Source organism: Chiloscyllium punctatum, chromosome 40 (genome assembly GCF_047496795.1).
Source record: "Chiloscyllium punctatum isolate Juve2018m chromosome 40, sChiPun1.3, whole genome shotgun sequence".
Classification (NCBI taxonomy): domain Eukaryota; kingdom Metazoa; phylum Chordata; class Chondrichthyes; order Orectolobiformes; family Hemiscylliidae; genus Chiloscyllium; species Chiloscyllium punctatum.
The window spans coordinates 12,521,810-12,539,442 of record NC_092778.1 but is presented as its reverse complement, the minus strand read 5'-3'; the positions used below and the strand labels follow the sequence as shown (position 1 = coordinate 12,539,442).

The window sequence follows — 17,633 nt, the reverse complement described above, 5'->3', positions numbered from 1 at the left end:
GGATGTGAGCATAAAAGGTATAGTTAGTAAGTTTGCAAATGACTCCAAAATTGGAGGTGTAGTGGACAGTAAAGAAGATTACCTCAGATTATAACGGGATCTAGACCAGATGGGTCAATGGGCTGAGAAGTGGCAGATGGAGTTTAATTCAGATAAATGCAAGGTGCTGCATTTTGGGAAAGCAAATCTTAACAGGACTTATACACTTAATGGTAAGGTCCTAGGGAGTGTTGCTGAACAAACAGACCTTGGAGTGCAGGTTCATAGCTCCTTGAAAGTGGAGTCGCAGGTAGATAAGGTAGTGAAGAAGGCATTTGGTATGCTTTCTTTTATTGGTCAGAGTATTGAGTACAGGAACTGGGAGGTCACATTGCGCCTGTACAGCACATTGGTTAGGCCACTGTTGGAATATTGCACGAATTCTGGTCTCTTTCCTATCGGAAAGATGTTGTGAAACGTGAAAGTGTTCAGAAAAGATTTACAAGGATGTTAGTAGGGTTGGAGGGTTTGAGAGAGAGGCTGAACAGGCTGGGGCTGTTTTCCCTGAGTGTCAGAGGCTGAGGGATGATCTTATAAAGGTTTACAAAACCATGAGGGGTATGGATTGGATAAATAGACAAAGTCTTTTCCCTGGGGTGGGGGAGTCTTAAACTAGAGGGCATAGATTTAGGGTGAGAGGGGAAATATAAAAGAGACCTAAGGGGCAATGTTTTCACGCAGTGGGTGGTATGTGTATGGAATGAGCTGCCAGAGGAAGTGGTGGAGGCTGGTACAATTGCAACATTTAAAAGGCATTTGGATGGGTATATGAATAGGAAGGAGGGATATGGGCCGGGTGCTGGCAGGTGGAACTAGATTGGGTTGGGAATCCGGTCAGCATGGACAGGTTGAACCAAGGGTTTGTTTGCGTTCTGTACATCGCTATGACTCTATAAGTAATTAGGGTCTGGAAATCACTGCCCAGAAGTGTGCCGGAGACTGGTTCAATTGAGGCATTTGGAAAAACATTGGATGATTATTTGGATAAAAGAAATAATGTGCAAGGGTGTGGAGAAGGAGCAGAAGATTGGCATGAGGGGAATGATGCTCCTTTAATGGGCGGCACGGTGGCACAGTGGTTAGCACTGCTGCCTCACAGCACCGGAGACCCGGGTTCAATTCCCGTCTCAGGCGACTGACTGTGTGGAGTTTGCACGTTCTCCCCGTGTCTGCGTGGGTTTCCTCCGGGTGCTCCGGTTTCCTCCCACAGTCCAAAGATGTGCAGGTCAGGTGAATTGGCCATGCTAAATTGCCCGTAGTGTTAGGTAAGGGGTCGATGTAGGGGTATGGGTGGGTACGCTTCGGCGGGGCGGTGTGGACTTGTTGGGCCGAAGGGCCTGTTTCCACACTGTAAGTAATCTAATCTAATCTAATGAGCTGGGGGCAGGCACAATTGGCTGAGTGGCCTCATTTTATGCTGCAATGCTTCTGCAATTCTGAGATGATCTGGTCAGCAGCACACTGCTTTTTGTGAGACCTTGCTGTGTGCCAATTGATTGCCATGGTTCCTCGTGTTACCGCTAAGATGAAAAACGCCTGTTAACATGAAATTGTCTTTAAGTTGTTTAGGATGTTAATGGGATGCAGACAGTCCAATTGCAGCATTGGTGAAATGTTAAATAGCCAAGTGCTTTATTGAAATGAATGTGTTTTTCTTACTCTCTTGACTCAGCCAAACACCGCTGGACTGTTTGAATTGCTAGTGGGTGGTTTCTTCTATTGCCTTGGAATGTTGTTCTTCAAGAGCGATGGTCGGATTCCATTTGCACATGCAATCTGGCACCTCTTTGTGGCGATCGGAGCAGGCGTCCACTACTATGCCATCTGGAGGTATCTGTACCGTCCGGCCATGTTGGAAATGAGGACTTCCAAGTGATCCGATTTCAATTTCTGAGGAAATAGTGCACAAAGTGATCAAAAAGGAAAAGAATGCAGCAGACAAAATGGCTCAAGAACATTACAGGGATCTCAACGTCATGATATAAAGGTGTAAAAATCAAAACCAGATACTCCGGGATCTGCTGTAAGTCTTTTAGCACTGAATCACCAATTCAAAGGCCAGTATTAAACACAGAGATGCGCATGTGCGCACATACACATGCATTCAGACACAAACATACACATACACACACAATAACATAAACAAGTACACATAACAGATACAGATATATACACGCAACAAATACACAGACACAAATGCACACACAGACATTCCGTCAAACTATAGACTGGACTAGCATTTATAGCTGCACCATAACTTTTCATTAACCATGGAGTTTTATAGTCATATTTCTCCCCAAAAAAACTTGAATTCTTATTAGTGGTGTATATTTGCCGGATGCGGTTACACCTTACTAGTTAATTTTTCTGTGAAAAGTACAAGTAAAAATCGTGTTTTCTAGAACTTTCTTTATTAACCTGTGAACCAGGTAACAGGCTGGATTTTACCAGAAATTGGCACAGTTGATAATCTGTTGCATTGTCTTAACTATTTTATGCAGCTGTCAGATTTGGGGACATCTACTTAACTACTGATTTACACAATTATAACACATTCTTCTCTTGGAATGGACAAAGACAGGGTACAAATAGATCTTATGACACTCCATTTCTAGGATAATGATAAACCTTGTGCTCTGAAGGGTTTCGAACATACTGACCTTAGGTGATGCAGGCATTCCAAGTCACTTAGAGAAGGCAGGAGCCCCTTCACCTATTCTATTGAGAGGTCTAAAGCCCATTTAATGAACACTCAACAAAAATGGACAGTGTGGGGGCACAGGCCTGTACCACTGAGGGTTTGATGGGATTGCTGCAGCCTTGTTAATAACTGCTGGGAAAAAGTGTTACTTATTTTTGTGCAGGGTAGCAGTGCTCTTCCCAGCCTCAGATCACTCCCTTGGGTCACTGCCCTCTCAAAATCTCAATGCCCCCAGCCCACTTGTCCCTTTCCTCCTCTTTATCCCCCTTCTCTCGCTTTCACTCTCCAGGTCACCTTAAAGCACATGTAGCCTAAATTGGATTTGACCACCACTGAGCCGGTCACTCCTCCAGAGGCAGTAGAAATGAGGCCAGAGGTCCAATTTCAAGCCAGCTTTCACCCTGCTAGACACAGTGAATTTTTAGTCTAGAGTTTTAAAGGCAAGAAACCATTTTCTAGAGCTTTTCTATACCTTACTAATTACCTTATCTTCTCCCCTCTTGAGAGTATTTCTGTGGAAGCTTTCTAGTCCCTTACCTCTGTCACCAGTCTCTACAGGTTAGCTGGCTATTGAGGGCATCACAGTTGAGGCTCTGTGCAGGGGTTGGTGGACAGCAATGTGGTGGATTTTTTATTATTCCAGGGAGACTACAGCCATTAGTCCTATCCATACAGCCATGGACCTCGCCAGATCAGGGATTCAGCGAAGGAGCTGCCTGTGTTCAGCTCAGTGTTGAGCAGTGCCTTGACACATCAGTCCACCAGGGGGAGCCTTGCTTTCTTTCCTATCACATACAGAAGGCAGGTCTTTTAAATTACATCTTTTTATGAGTTCTGCCTAACTTAAGAACAGTGTATCTAAAAATATCTGCAGCACAGTAAAACTGATCCAGTTAAATTTCCACATGTGAAAAATGGGTCAGTTCATGTATGTAGACAGCACTGCCTTTTAAACAAGCGGTATTAGGTTCCAGAGTCTTGCTCATTCAAATGCGTACAGTTAAGTACAATTATTTCCCAAAGATACTTAAACACCTCCTAATTTAAAAGGGGGCTATCATCTGCTCTGACTGACTATTACACTGGGTTGTAACTGATTACATTTTGCACTCTGTAAAAACTTTAAGAGTTTTGAGGCCTTGCTAAAACCCTTTGTGAACCAGGGATCTTTTGGGGTAAATCTTAAGCTCATCACAACTAAGTAAGGAGTCACCTTTTGTCTCAATACAGAGCTTCACTGGGACTAAGGACAGGTCAGGGAATGGGGTGTAGAGTGTTACAGACCACTATCTTGAACGTGCTTGCTGCTAGACATTGACTAGTGGAGGAGACTTCTCAAAGTTTCACTGGTGTTACTCTGGTGTTCAATTAAAATAGTTTGATGCACTTTTTAAAGGGCAGCAATAGAGCTTAAACAGGTTAAAAGAGAATTATTGTAATCAAGAACAAATATTTAGTACTATCCATAGGTCTAATCAATCCTCTTCCTTCACAAGACCACCAATTGACACCAATATTACACCTCCTGACCTTGTTCCTTTCTCAGTCAGTAGCTGCTAAAACTTTGACCATGTCTGTGTTTCCTTGAAGCTTAATTGCTCCAATATTCCTTCATTTTATCAACTGCAACTTGTCTGAAACCCTGCTGCACATACCCTATCTTGGGCTAACTTCTGATTGCCCATCACCTGATTCTCATGGATGCTGGTACTCTATCTTTCAAATTAAAATCCTTGTGTTTAAATCCCTCCATGGCTTTGCCTGCCCCAGCATCTCTATGACTGCCACTAGCCTTTTGGCCAGTCATTGCTTAATATTTCCTTTGCTAGGATTCTTTTCACGTTAAGTTTGCTTATGTCTCCGTGAAGTGCCTTCGGACATTTAAAGGCGTGATGACAGTGTGGTTTATTGTTGATATTGTGAAGAGCCTGAGTTACCAGATGATCTCCTTCTAGCATTAGGATGGTACTAAGAAATCTTTTTATCTTCTGCTTGAAAATGCAAACAATGGAGGGGTTGTCTGTCTGGGAGGGCAGAGGTGCTGGGAGTGTGACTGCTCCGGAGCACCTGTCAAATAAAGCAAACACATTAACTCAAGATTTTTTCTCAAACAGACATTTTGGGCCAGATCAGAGGACTGTTCTTGTTGGTGGTTAATCTGTTATGACATACCTCCAGGGGCAGGTGGGATTTGAACCTGTGCTTCCTGTGTGAGAGGTAGGGACTAACCACTGCAGCACAAGGAATATGGTGACCCCAATGTTGATTAAGATGAATACAGAACAGCATACACCATTTGTGAAATATTTGCTATCTCTGGTCCATTTCTATAAAGGGTTTTCCTTGTTTTGCCTCGCTCTTCTTACATAGCTTAGACCTGTCACTAATCAAAAAGATAGACTGTTAGTAAACTAACAGTCAACAGATAGACTCAGGTGTGCCAAAGCACCATATTGTAATGCAGCTCACAGTTATCAGAAATCAAAGAGAAATGTAAGAACACTTGAGGGGAATTTAGGTCACATGCTCCAAAATGTTAGTGAGAAAAAGTGTTTGCATTTTACAAATAGCCATGCAATAGACAGGATCAGTCTGTCATGCTGCACTGATTGTCTATTTATACCATCACTTGCACATGAAAATATTCCCAATTTCATATACGCTCCAGCTTACAACAGGCAGTCTGCGACTTTCAGACAAAATCCTGTCTCAATCACAGACTACCTTTTGGCTGAATCCAGGATGACAGAAAGATCTTGAGTATATTTAACACCTTTCACAACCTCAGTGTCCCAAAGCTTTTAAGGCCCATTGAATAGTTTGAAGTTTAGGCTCAGTTGTAAAATTGGACACACAGCAGCCAAGTTCTACAAATACAAATATACTAAAGACCAGATGATTTTTAAAAACAGATTTACTTTTTTTAATCGATTGAGGTGATAGATGTTGACCAGGTCACAAAGGAGAACTCACTTGCTGTTCTTCTAAATAGTACTATTACATGAAAATCTGTCCATTCACTTGACGTCCACCTCAAAGACAATAACACCAAGAGTGCAACATTCCCTCAGGACTGCAGTAGCCTCAGTTTTGTGTTTATGTTTCTAAAGTGAGACCCGCACCCATAACCTTCTGACTTAAAGGGAAGAGTGTTCTTAATTAAGACATGCTGACTGCTGTCTTATACCTGCAAAGCGTGTGGTATAAACAGTCACTTGTTTACAGCAATCCAGTCAGCAAAATATCTGGAAACCACAGAATCTCCCACACAGAAAGAAGCCATCGTGCTGTGTTGACTCTTTGGAAGGGCTCTCTAATTAGTTTCACTCCTCAATTCGTTCCTCATAGCCCTGAAAATGTTTTCCTTTTCAGGTGTATGCCCAATTTCCTTGAGAAACCTATTATTAAATCTGCTGTCACCACCTTTTCAGGCAGTGCCTTCCAGATCATAACTAATTGATGCATCAAAAAATCCTCCTTCTCTTCTCTCTGGTCCTTTTGCCACTTATGTTAAATCTGCCTTTTCTGATTAATGTTCCTCCTGCAAAAGGAAATGGTCTTTCCATCTGTAGTTATTAATTTCTATAAAATCTCCCATCACCTTCCCTGCCTGCCTTAAGGAGAACAGTCCTGGCTTCTCTAACTTCCTACTTAATTTTTTTTGTCTGGTGCTGTTGTATTAAACAACTGATGTCTCAATGATTTCAGTTATGTAATCAGGATTTATTGGGTTTTTTTAATTAATTGGACCCTTCTGGGTTCCCATTAAACATCATTGATAATGAGCATTTTGATTTAGAATTGAGGCCTGGTTTACCCAAAGTATTGGTTACATAGTGTTGATCTATTCAATGTTTTGTAAAATTCCCTTTAGAATCACACTGGTTCATTTCTTAAGTGTTAAATTTTTCTGTACAATGTTTTAATGCATTCATTAAACCACTTAAAATAAACAGGTTAATGACTTCATTGCAGTAAAACAGAGATGTGTAATATGAATACTGTACTCACAGGGGAAATTAAACTTCTGTCTTTTACTTGTGTAGTTCATTTTACTTCTTTTATATAAAAGAAGCAAAAAATTTCAGAGCTCTGTATCTGGTTCAGAGGGGAACAAAATTAATTTTCCTGTCTATCCAAGTTTCTGAGAAATCAGTCACGAACATTACCTTTTCTTTCAAAGATGTGGTTATTTCTTTTCACTGAACTCCCCCAGGTTAATTTTGTCCTGCTTGCTTGGAGTTCTTTATTCTGGTTTGCCAAGTGAGCAAAAACATCCTCTGAGCCAGTCTCACAGGGATTAGTAAATCCTGCACTGAGGTGCCAAAACCCAACCTTGTCCCTGAAAAAGGTAGAGTTGAGAGACAATACAAAATCATAACGTGGAGCCGTTTGGATCTGAGTCACCCACGAGTGACACTTTATACTTTATGGTGATGCATTAGATTATTTAACAACGGGAAAGTCTATTTGGCTCCAAGTGCCAGTCCCTCTTGTTTGATAGGTCAATTCCACATTCACACCATGAGATCTCTCAAAACCTTCTCTCCAGAGAAGCAAATAGCTCCCACTTAATTTGGTCCAATTCAGTGACCATAGCAGATAAAATATTTCACAAGCTATTCTCCTTTGGGTGTAAAACTTCCGACCAGCATGCTTCTGACTCTTTAACATCCTTAAGTGGATCTTGTGCCTCCCCATATTTAATTGTTTACGTCCCAGTGAACAAATTGCTTTGATGAAGCTGTCAAATTAAGTTGCTATGAAGCTTTGAATGTAAAAGGTCTCCTTTGACATCTCATCTCTGACTAGATTCAATATTTCTATCATCACCTTGACTACATTGTTTCTGTGATACTGCATATTCATTCTAGAAGAATCACAACTAGTTATAATTTGTCTTATTTTGCTGATTATCTAAAAATATCATCATGCTTAAAGAGTGAGAGCACCCATCTTTGCGAAGACCTGGCAAGGCTTATGCAAAAAATGCATAGATAATGCATGTTAAAAAGGAATTGCAATGTACTTTCCTTAAAATAGTGTCATTACATATTGTTGGGATTTAAATAATGTTTGTACAGAATTCATGCAGCCCCATGTTACCAAATTGCACATTGAACTGTGACAAAAGAAAATGTGATAGGAAATAGCCTGTAAGTCACCCTGTGCAGAATTGAGAGTGATCAGCTGATAAATGCATCATGGGAATCTTAGCCCAATAAGGGAGATCACCATAATGTATTGATAATGTCAAGGCCAGCCAAATTCAGAAAAAAGGTGAATGAAGGGATACAGTCATTGTGTTACTCACTTCAGGAACTTCTAACCGTGCTGCCTATAACTTGGACTAATCTTCAGTCTCTGCTTTTTACTGTTTTGTACTGTCTACAAGAGGGTAGTGTTGAATTTTAACTTTGCATGGTTTGAATCAAATGAAACTTTGATACTGACTTTGGATCTGACTAAAACGTAAGAAGTTAATGTTTTCTGTAGCTATATGTGTCTGTGCTTTGGTAATGAGTATTTTATAGTCAAGATAATTTATGGTTCTTGTAATAGTTATTCCTAATGTCATATGGAGATTAAACTTCAATACCTCACTAATTTCAGGCATTGTGTTTTTGTTTGAAGGGAGCAAAATGTTTTTTACAGGTTTATATGAAGAATTTTATGCCTTTGCGACATTTTAATTACATTAAAGGGGCTATATAAATGAAAGATATTGTTGAACGTTCTTTCACAGTTGGAACAGGTCTGTGGGAATAGACCTGATGTGCAGACCAAGGGATAATTGGGATTTTGAGTCATGGTATAAACCTTTAACCCTCAGGGCAGAAACAGGAAGAAACTTGGTGTGAAGACCACTCCACACCAATGTGCAGTAAATGGTATTATCAGGGTCATTTAATCAATCTGTTACTGGTACCCAACACCTTTGTCCTTCTACAGAAAGTAAGCTACTGGCTCATCAAGACTAGATTTGATAATAATGATTATACAAAGCTGTTTCTCGACTAATTGGTGGAATAGTTCTCCAGGGTGTGGGCGGCAGTTCTTGAGAATGTTAGTGAGGAGGACTTTGGTGAAGTGGTTGGTGGAGTGAATTGGGCAGGTGTGATTTCATCATATCCTGTTTCAATGCCAAGCTCACCGCGGAATGTTATATCAAATTTCTGCTGGCTTTACTTTCTAGCAGTTTAGAGTCAACCGTGTTGGTATGGGACTGAAGTGCACTGAATCAGCCTCAACTCACAACCAATGTGAGATGTTTCTTGTTTTTATGTTGGAAAAGAGTATCTCACCTTTTCCAAGGTAAAACCTTACCCTCCTACAATAAATAGTGGCAAGACCATTAATGAAAAGTAAGATAATGTGCATTAAAAACATAAAGAACCAGAAAAACACGGCAGTTCTGGCAGTATATTTGCAGCCAGTAAAATGGGGTTAACCGTTTGCTGAAGAGTCCTTGCTGTTTTTAATTTTAAAAGTTTTATTCTTTTACCAATTTTGGTTTGGAGCTGTGAATTGGGAACTGTGTGCTAAAAATGACTTCTGGATAGTGGGTATGAAAGGCAAACAGATCCGTCAAGCTTTTGTTTGTTTGTGAGGACAGGCCTGCAAGTTAATTGCAGGTTGGTTCCTGATCAGAAGTTTTTTCAGACTCTTTGTCACCAAAGAAGAAATGTTTAAACATATAGCAGAAATGGGCTATTAACAAGGTGGGAACCTGGGGTGACATGGTGGCTCAGTGGTTAGCACTGCTGCCTCACAGCGCCAGGGACCCGGGTTTGATTCCCGCTTCGGGCGACTGTCTGTGTGGAGTTTGCACATTCTCCTTGTGTCTGTGTGGGTTTCCTCCGGTTGCTACAGTTTCCTCCCACAATCCAAAGATGTGCAGGTCAGGTGAATCGGCCATGCTAAATTGCCCATAGCGATAGGTGTATTAGTCAGGGTGAATATAGGGTAGTGGAATGGGACTGGGTGGGTTACTCTTCGGAGGGTCAGTATGGACATGTTGGGCTGAAGGGCCTGTTTCAATACAGTAGGGAATCGAATCTAATTGAATTGGTTCCAACAGCTCAAGCAGATGTTGAATGGTAACTCACACAGGAGACAGTCAGGGAGTGGTCTGAGTTTAAATTGGGTTTTGGAATTCTGTGAGAGTTTTCTAAGAGAGAAAATGTCTGATTGTTAATGGTAAAGCATAAAAATTCTCTGCTTAACCTCTCATGAGCAGCTTTTGGAAGCTCACATAATAGAAAACTAAGTTAGAAGTATTACTGCCTTTATCTGAGTGAACTGTAAAGGTGACCCAGATTGACATTTTAAGAAAGTCAACCAAGAAACCATTATCTATGCCTGTGGAACCACACATTGAGAAAATCACTTCAGTAATCTGGCCAGTTTTGTTATTTTCTTTTATTTATCCTCTATGTTTGTCTTCTGTCTGTTTTGTGAATGGGCTGAAAACAATTTTTGGGTTTTTTTTATAGCCATTATTGTTGAAAAAAGAAAATTTTAAACATTTTTTTTACAAAATTACAAAAATAATACAAACAAGAGTATTTCACTTTACAATATAATAACAGCACCAATATAAAATTAAATAAATAAAAAACACAGAAAAAAACCCAACTAATTACTAATCTATTCTACAAACAACCAAAACACAGGGTATCAAAAATTACTAACAATAAACAACAAAGTCATTAAATAACTTGATACATGCTCAAAATAGATTTACATCAAGTCATAACAGAACCTGTATTTATACGGGATTCCACCTCCCAGGGGCTCCTGAACCAGCCAGAACCACAGCTAAACAAAAGCCCCGAACAATATGGCTGAAATATCTGTGTCGATGTAGCTCAAAAAGAGCTGTCATGTTTTATAAAATAATTCCATTTTTTGGTGCACCATATTTGTGAGGAGGTCAAGGGGGATATATTCCATGATTATCCTGTGCCAGTTTGAAAGTCCTGGAGGGCCTTTTCACTAAATTCATTAAAATATTTTTCCTTGCACAAAAGGAGAGCATAGCAAATAATTTCCTCCCGTATATATTCAGGGAGGGAAAATTTGGAGAGCCTAAAAGTAGGGACATTGGATCTGATCTAACCTCCGTACCCAAAATCTCTGTTAAGGCATTTGCTACCCTATCCCAAGACCTACGGATCTTATGGCATGTCCACGGATAGTGCATGAGAGTGTCAACTTTTATTTTACATTTCAGACACATTGGGGATGCTCCTGCCTTGAATTTTGCGAGTCGTTCAGGTGCCATGAAGTATCTTATGGAGCCTTGTGGAGTATCTTTAATTGAGTAGCCTGAGTTCTGTTACAGGTTGAGATCTTTCTGGCATTTTCCCAGACATCCTCCCACATTTCCAAAGAGATTTCCAATCCTAATTCTTGATTCCGGGTTTTATATAGTCGTTCCACGTCCTGTCGAGACCTTATTGTATAGTGAGTGATAAAGATTACTGACCGAGGGTGACCCCATCGGCCATAGCACTCTCCTTTCCAACAACCTCCCATCCAACAGGTCTCCCAAACAGGAGATACCTCTGGACTCCCAAGTTTTAAATGTAGCATCTGTCAGCCCTGGGTGAAATCCCGCTGCTTCCACTATAGGGGTATAAGGCGAGGTTTTTTGCAGATTACCCTCATCTTGTTGCATTGTCCTTCAGGCTTTAATTGTATTTAGTACAATAAGAATTTTACGATAGTCCATAATAGCTCTCATCTTGTCCATAAATAATAGATTGATGAGGGGACATTTTGCTTGGGAGGTCTCAATATCTAACCAGATTGATTGGGGGGTCACAAGAGACATAAGACAATAAGGAGCTCAATTGGTACCTCCTGAAATCTGGAAAGGCCAATCCTCCCCTTGCTTGTGCAAGCTGCAGCTTTTCTAATTGATAAGGGGCCGTCTATGATTCCAAATAAAGGAGCCGAGCCAACCATAAAGCTTACACAGCGCCTGTCGCAGCAGCATCAAGGGGAGCACTCTCATAGGATATAGAAGACGAGATAGGATATTCATCTTAACTAAGGCCACTCTGCCTAGCCATGATATTGGGAGATCTCCCCAGCGTTGAAGGTCCTGCCTTATTTTCTCTACTAAGTGTACGTAATTGGCTTTATATAGCTGACCAAATACTGGAGTGATAAAAATACCTAAATACAGAAAACCTTCTGGTGACCACCAAAAGGGAAAGCAAGATCCGTTCATTAAATTAGATATTCTGGCAAGGTCTCCCACCAGCATGGCCTCCGATTTCATAAAATTGAGTTTGTAACCTGAGAACATACTGAATAAATTGACCACTTGAATTAAGCGGGGCACGAATGTCAAAGGATCACTTAATAAAAAGAGGACATCATCTGCATAGAGAGTAATTTTGTGCTTGCCCGATCCAACCCTCGGAGCCATTATATTAGGGTCAGTTTGTATAGCTTCTGCTAGTGGTTCAATCACTAGCGTAAATAATAATGGTGAAAGAGGACATCCCTGACAAAAGCCCCTGTCAACGCTAAAGCTATCCGAACTTAACCTGTTGGTGATCACCGTTGCTTTGGGATCATTATATAATACTGTAACCCATTTAGTAAAGACCTCTCCAACACTGAACCTTTCCAACGTATAAAGAAGATATGGCCATCCTACCCAATCAAATGCCTTCTCTGCATCTAAGGAGACAACTAAACCCGGTATTGTTCCCTGTTGACAGGCTTGTATCATAGTTAAGACCCTTCTAATGTTATTAGTTGACCTGCGACCCTATATAAACCCCGTCTGGTCCTCTTTTAGATTGAATGGTAAAACCCTCTCCAGTCTTAATGCTAACATTATTGAAAGAATTTTAAAATCCGCATTTAACAAGGATATGGGTCTATACAAAGAGCAATCTCTGGGGCCTTTCCCTTCTTAAGAATGAGAGAATTATTTGCTTCTTTCAACGAAGGCGGGAGGCAGCCCTGACTGTGTGAGTAATTCTACATATCTAAGAGTGGCCTAGCCAGTTTCCCCAATAAATTCTTTATAGAACTCAACCAGAAATCCATCTGGCCCAGGTGCTTTGCCACTCTGAAGCTGCCTAACCACGTCCTGTACTTCCTGGGTTGTCAAGGGGACATTCAAGATCGACACCTGCTCTGAGGTTAGGCCCGGAAGGGCCAAATTTTTAAAGAAGGACTCCCATCTTCCCAGTTCTATCCTCACAGTCCTGCGACTTATACAATTCAGTATAGAACTTTCTAAAGGCTGTATTGATCTTTTTACGATCACAAGTCGGGGTACCAGCACTTTCTCTAATGGACGTAATGGCTTGGGGAGCCTTTTTCTTTTTGACAATGTACACTAATATCTGCCAGGCTTGTCGCCATATTCAAATAATCTCTGCTTTGCGAATAATATTTCCCTCTTTGCTGTTTGGATAAGTGTGGTATTCAAGGCTGCCCTAAGGGCTGTGATCCTTTGTAGCTCAGTAATGGAGGGTCTATCAACATACGCCATCTCAGCTGCCTTCAAGCGAGCCTCGAGCAGGCACTGTTGTTCTCCCTTTTGTCTATTCCGGGTCGGAGAATATGAGATAATCAAGCCTCGAGCATATGCCTTAGTGGTCTCCCACATCATTGAAGGATTACTAGCCGTACTTGAATTAATTTCCCAGAAGGTTTAGAATTCCTGTGAAAAATACTTTATAAATTTGCTATCCTTCAATAAAAAGGATCCATAAGCCAATGTTGGGGGCCTATCCCATCATCCTTAGTCTTAACTTCCATATATATTGCGGCATGATCAGAAATAGTTATATTACCTATTATACAGGACAGTATCGAATTCAAAAGGGTCGAGGGGACAAAAAACATATCAATTCTGGTATGGCACTTGTGTGGGTTAGAGTAGAAAGTAAAGTCTCTACCCTGGGGATGAAGACACCTCCACACATCAACTAGTCCTAGCTCCTTGTTCAGATCCACCAACTGTCTAGATCTCAGAGATATACTTGTAGTGCTTCTAAGTATCCTATCCATCTCTGGGTCAATAACACAGTTAAAATCTCCCCCTATAATTATATGGCAGACTCCAAACGCCATTAACTTAGAGAACGCTTCCATTACAAATTTAAAAGGGTGTGCCAGGGGACACTAAAGATTCAAAATCCCATATTCCTCTCTGTGTATTAGGGCTTTGATCAATATATATTGTCCAGACTCATCTTTTATCTGGCTTAACATTTGGAAAGGGAGATTCTTCTGAATAAGAATGGCTCCCCTTGACATTCCAGCTGCACCAGTGAAGTGAATAGCTAGCCATGATCGTCCAGGCAAGCCCAAGACCCCCCAGGAGGGAGAGCCCCACCCATATGGCATTGAATAAAGACCACAGAAAATTCACAAATAAAAAAAGCTCTTTAAAACTTTTAAATCAACACAATTAAGAACTGCTCCTAAATAAAAATAACGGAAAGCATATTTGTAAGGAGACTTTCCCCCTTGCTCCCAGGGGGCATAACTGCCTATCAATAAACCCACCATAACCTCTCCCACTAGGGACCTGCCCGCGGCCCAGGCATTACAAAATGGAGTAAATAAATTCAAGTGTCTTATAAAACAGGAGTTAAAAGTGAGTGACCCACCCCTTCCCCCACACCAACACCAAGGTATGTTTAAAAAAAATACAAAATAGAAATATATAAAATTACAAAATTACAATCCCAGCAAGTATTATGCAACTAAAGAATAAGAAAAAAGAAAACTCCGCTCTAGAAAACACCTCCCCTACAAATCAAATAAGCCGCACGAGCTATTAAAAGGAGACCAAAGAAAGAGTAAAGAACAAGCCCCCCCACCACTCCCAGGGAAAGATAAGTAAAAGAAAGATGGAGAAAGAAAGAAGGGTAAACAAAGGGGGGGCAAAATAAAGTTGTTATCCATACAGTTCAAGTCCCGCAGTCTATTCGTAAGAGTCCAAGAATGCTTTTACTTCCTCTGGTGATCCAAAGTTATGTACGGATCCTCCATGGCTGAAGCGCAGCCTTGCCCAATATCGCATGAAGTATTGAATATTTAAGTATCTCAGACGCTTCTTCGCCTCATCGAATGCCCTCCTCTTGCAGACCACAACTGGAGAGAAGTCCTGGAATAGCATTATCTTGGAGCCCTTGTATATCATGGCCTGGGGATCTTTCCCCAAGACTCTGGAGGCCTCTAGGAGCATTTGTTTTTCTTAATAACATTGAAGTCGGACTAGAACTGGGCGGGGCACAGCAACCCGGTGGGCCCACTCCACCCGCACCCGACCCAGCTCTGACTCCAACTTCAATAATTGTATCAGACCCTCTGCAACTCTATTTTCCTCCCACCCATTCAATTTCCTCTTGTAATCATTGACCATAGCCTTTCAAAACCCTCATATACCACAAATCCCAGGGTCTAACCATTTGCTCCGTAAAAGAAAGCTCTTCCGTGCATCCCTCTGCACCTCTTTTCCAAACCTTAAGTCTCAATCCTCTAGTCCTTTCTTACTTTATCATATTTATATTTGTCATCATCTTGAACATCTCTACTAACTGTATTCTCAGTTTCATTTGTTACAAGAAAACAATCCCGTTTCTTCAACCTAAATTTGTAGCTAAATTCCTTCATCTTAAGTAAATCTTCATCGCACCCTCTTTTCCTTTCTGAATCATAGTGACTTTAACAAAATGCCACATGTTTATCATGACCTAACTAAAGCTTTATAAAGTTTTACCATAAATTCCCTGTTTTTTTATTCAATAGTTCCATTTTATGAAAAAAGACAAGTGGAAAGACTATTAAGGAATAGATGTTGAGAGCTTGACTTCAGGTCATTGTCTAAGCAGGGAGCCATCTCTTTCCAGGGTTAAAGACTGACCATAACCCCTCCTTTGTGTGTGTTAGTGGCCTAAGACAATTAAAAAAAAGAGGAATAGGCCACTTTGCTCCTCAAGCCTGCTCCGCCATTCAATAGGATCACGGATGATCCAACATTCCTCATGTCCACTTTCCTTCCCTTTCCCTGTAATCCTTGATTCCCCTATTGATCAAGCATCTATCTCAGCCTTAAAAGCCCTCACAGCTCTCTGTAGCAATTACTCTGTCAAGCCCTTTAAGGATCCTCAATATTTCAATGAGATCACTTCTCATTCTTCCAAATTCCAATGTGTTGACTCCCAACCTCTTTAACATTTGCTCTTATGACAATCCCTTCATACCAATGATCATCCTAGTGAACGTTCTCTGAACTGCCGCCAACGAAACAACACTTTTCCTTAAGAAAGGGAACCAAAACTGCTCACAGCAATCCAGATAACCTGACATCTGAATGTAGGGACTAACATGATGTCAATGTTATGCTTTGACAACAGCCATTAAAACGTCTCTGCACTCCCAGCAAAGAAATGGAAAAGACATTTTGAGTGTTGCCAGTCAGTCATTGTCAGAAGAAACCAGGACTAAGAAATTTGGATTAACATACGAAGGAGTGGGGTTAGTGAGATAATTATTTCCAATGGCAGAATACAATGGACCGAATGGCCTCCTCCGTCTGAATGAAACACAGCAATGAACCAATTTCACCCATAGATGGCGGTGCGGGCCGAAGGGAAACCCGACCACCTGGACCCCCTGATCTTTCCCGCCCTGCTGGAGGGAGGACGGGAGCGCTCGGGGAGTGTTCGGGCCTTTCCGTCACCGCCCGGCTGGGTGGACGCGGCGTTCGGGGAGTGTTCGGGCCTTTCCGTCACCGCCCGGCTGGGCGGGCGGACCGTAACGTTCGGGCCTTTCCGTCAGCGCTCGGCTGGGCGGGCGGACGGACCGCGGCGCTCGGGGAATGTTCGGGCCTTTCCGTCAGCTCCCGGCTGGTGGCGGGGCCGCGGCGCTCGGGGAGTGTTCGGGCCTTTCCGTCAGCGCTCGGGATGCCCGGCTTTGAATCGGTCACCTGGGGGTCTGAGGGAAGGAGAGGCGGTCGGCGGTCGGAATGAACCTGGAGAGACTGAGAACATAAAAGAAAACAAAAACCTGCAACGCGCATTTCATTGGGTGGAAAAGACAAGGAAAGAGGTAAGGATGGAGTGTGGGTGGGTGACAGGGGGCAAGAAAGGGGTGAAGCCTCTTCCCCCCCCCACACAAAAAAAACCAGGAGAGAAGATAAAGAACAGAAGGTTATTAGAGGGAGGACAAGATGCAAAGTCTGGGTTTAAATAATAAAAGGCTGAAAATAAATGAAATAGCAGCAGATTTTTTAAAAATGGGAAGAATGAGGGGAAAAATAAAAAAGGGCAAAGGGGGGATTTGATAAAGGGAGGAGGGAGGGAAAAGGAGAAAGTGACAGGAGTGAAAGAAGAGGAAGATGGATAGTTAAGAGGAGAATGAAGAGGCTGGAGAGAAATGGCTTGGCCCGTTGCTATGGGAAACCGCCTTTCAAACAGATGGAAATGCGGCTTCAATCTCTCCAAAACTTGCAGAGAAACGAGAGGCAGCCTCTACCCTGCATCCTCAGAGAGAGAGAGAGGTTTAAAAGTTAATGCCGTATGCTTTGCGGATTTTATGCACTTTTGTGCTGTCTTATTCCCTTTGATTTTACCGCAGACCAATGGGAGAAATCATTTGGAAGGCGCGCAGGGTTTCACTGAAGGGATGATTTCGTTCAGTTTTCAAGCTGCTTCTGTCCCCAAAGTCCTCATTATGTTGCAAAGCTCATTATGCAATATATTCTTGGACAATATTTTACCCCCCCCCCCCTTAAACGTGTCAATGTTACTTAATGAAGGGAAGGATAGTTGTGTGCTCATGCACCGCCTCCAGAGAAAGTGATTTTATAGGAACAAGCTATTCACCGCTAAACGCCGAGGTGGCA

General features: G+C 41.7%; 2 protein-coding genes across 3 annotated transcripts in view; both read left to right on the top strand.

Annotated features, from left to right (window-relative positions):
• Positions 1–8,347, top strand: part of mmd2a (monocyte to macrophage differentiation-associated 2a) — a 117,318-nt gene extending 108,971 nt beyond the window's left edge. For both annotated transcript variants that reach the window (XM_072559306.1, XM_072559307.1), the window contains one exon: positions 1,712–8,347. In XM_072559306.1, the coding sequence (XP_072415407.1) occupies positions 1,712–1,915 (204 nt within the window). In that variant the 3' untranslated portion in view covers positions 1,916–8,347. The remainder of the gene's footprint in view (positions 1–1,711) is intronic.
• An 8,398-nt stretch (positions 8,348–16,745) lies between these two features.
• radil (Ras association and DIL domains) overlaps positions 16,746–17,633 on the top strand; it is a 121,633-nt gene continuing 120,745 nt past the window's right edge. Inside the window, exon 1 of the mRNA XM_072559303.1 lies at positions 16,746–16,837. The gene's annotated coding sequence lies outside the window, so the exon portion shown is untranslated. The remainder of the gene's footprint in view (positions 16,838–17,633) is intronic.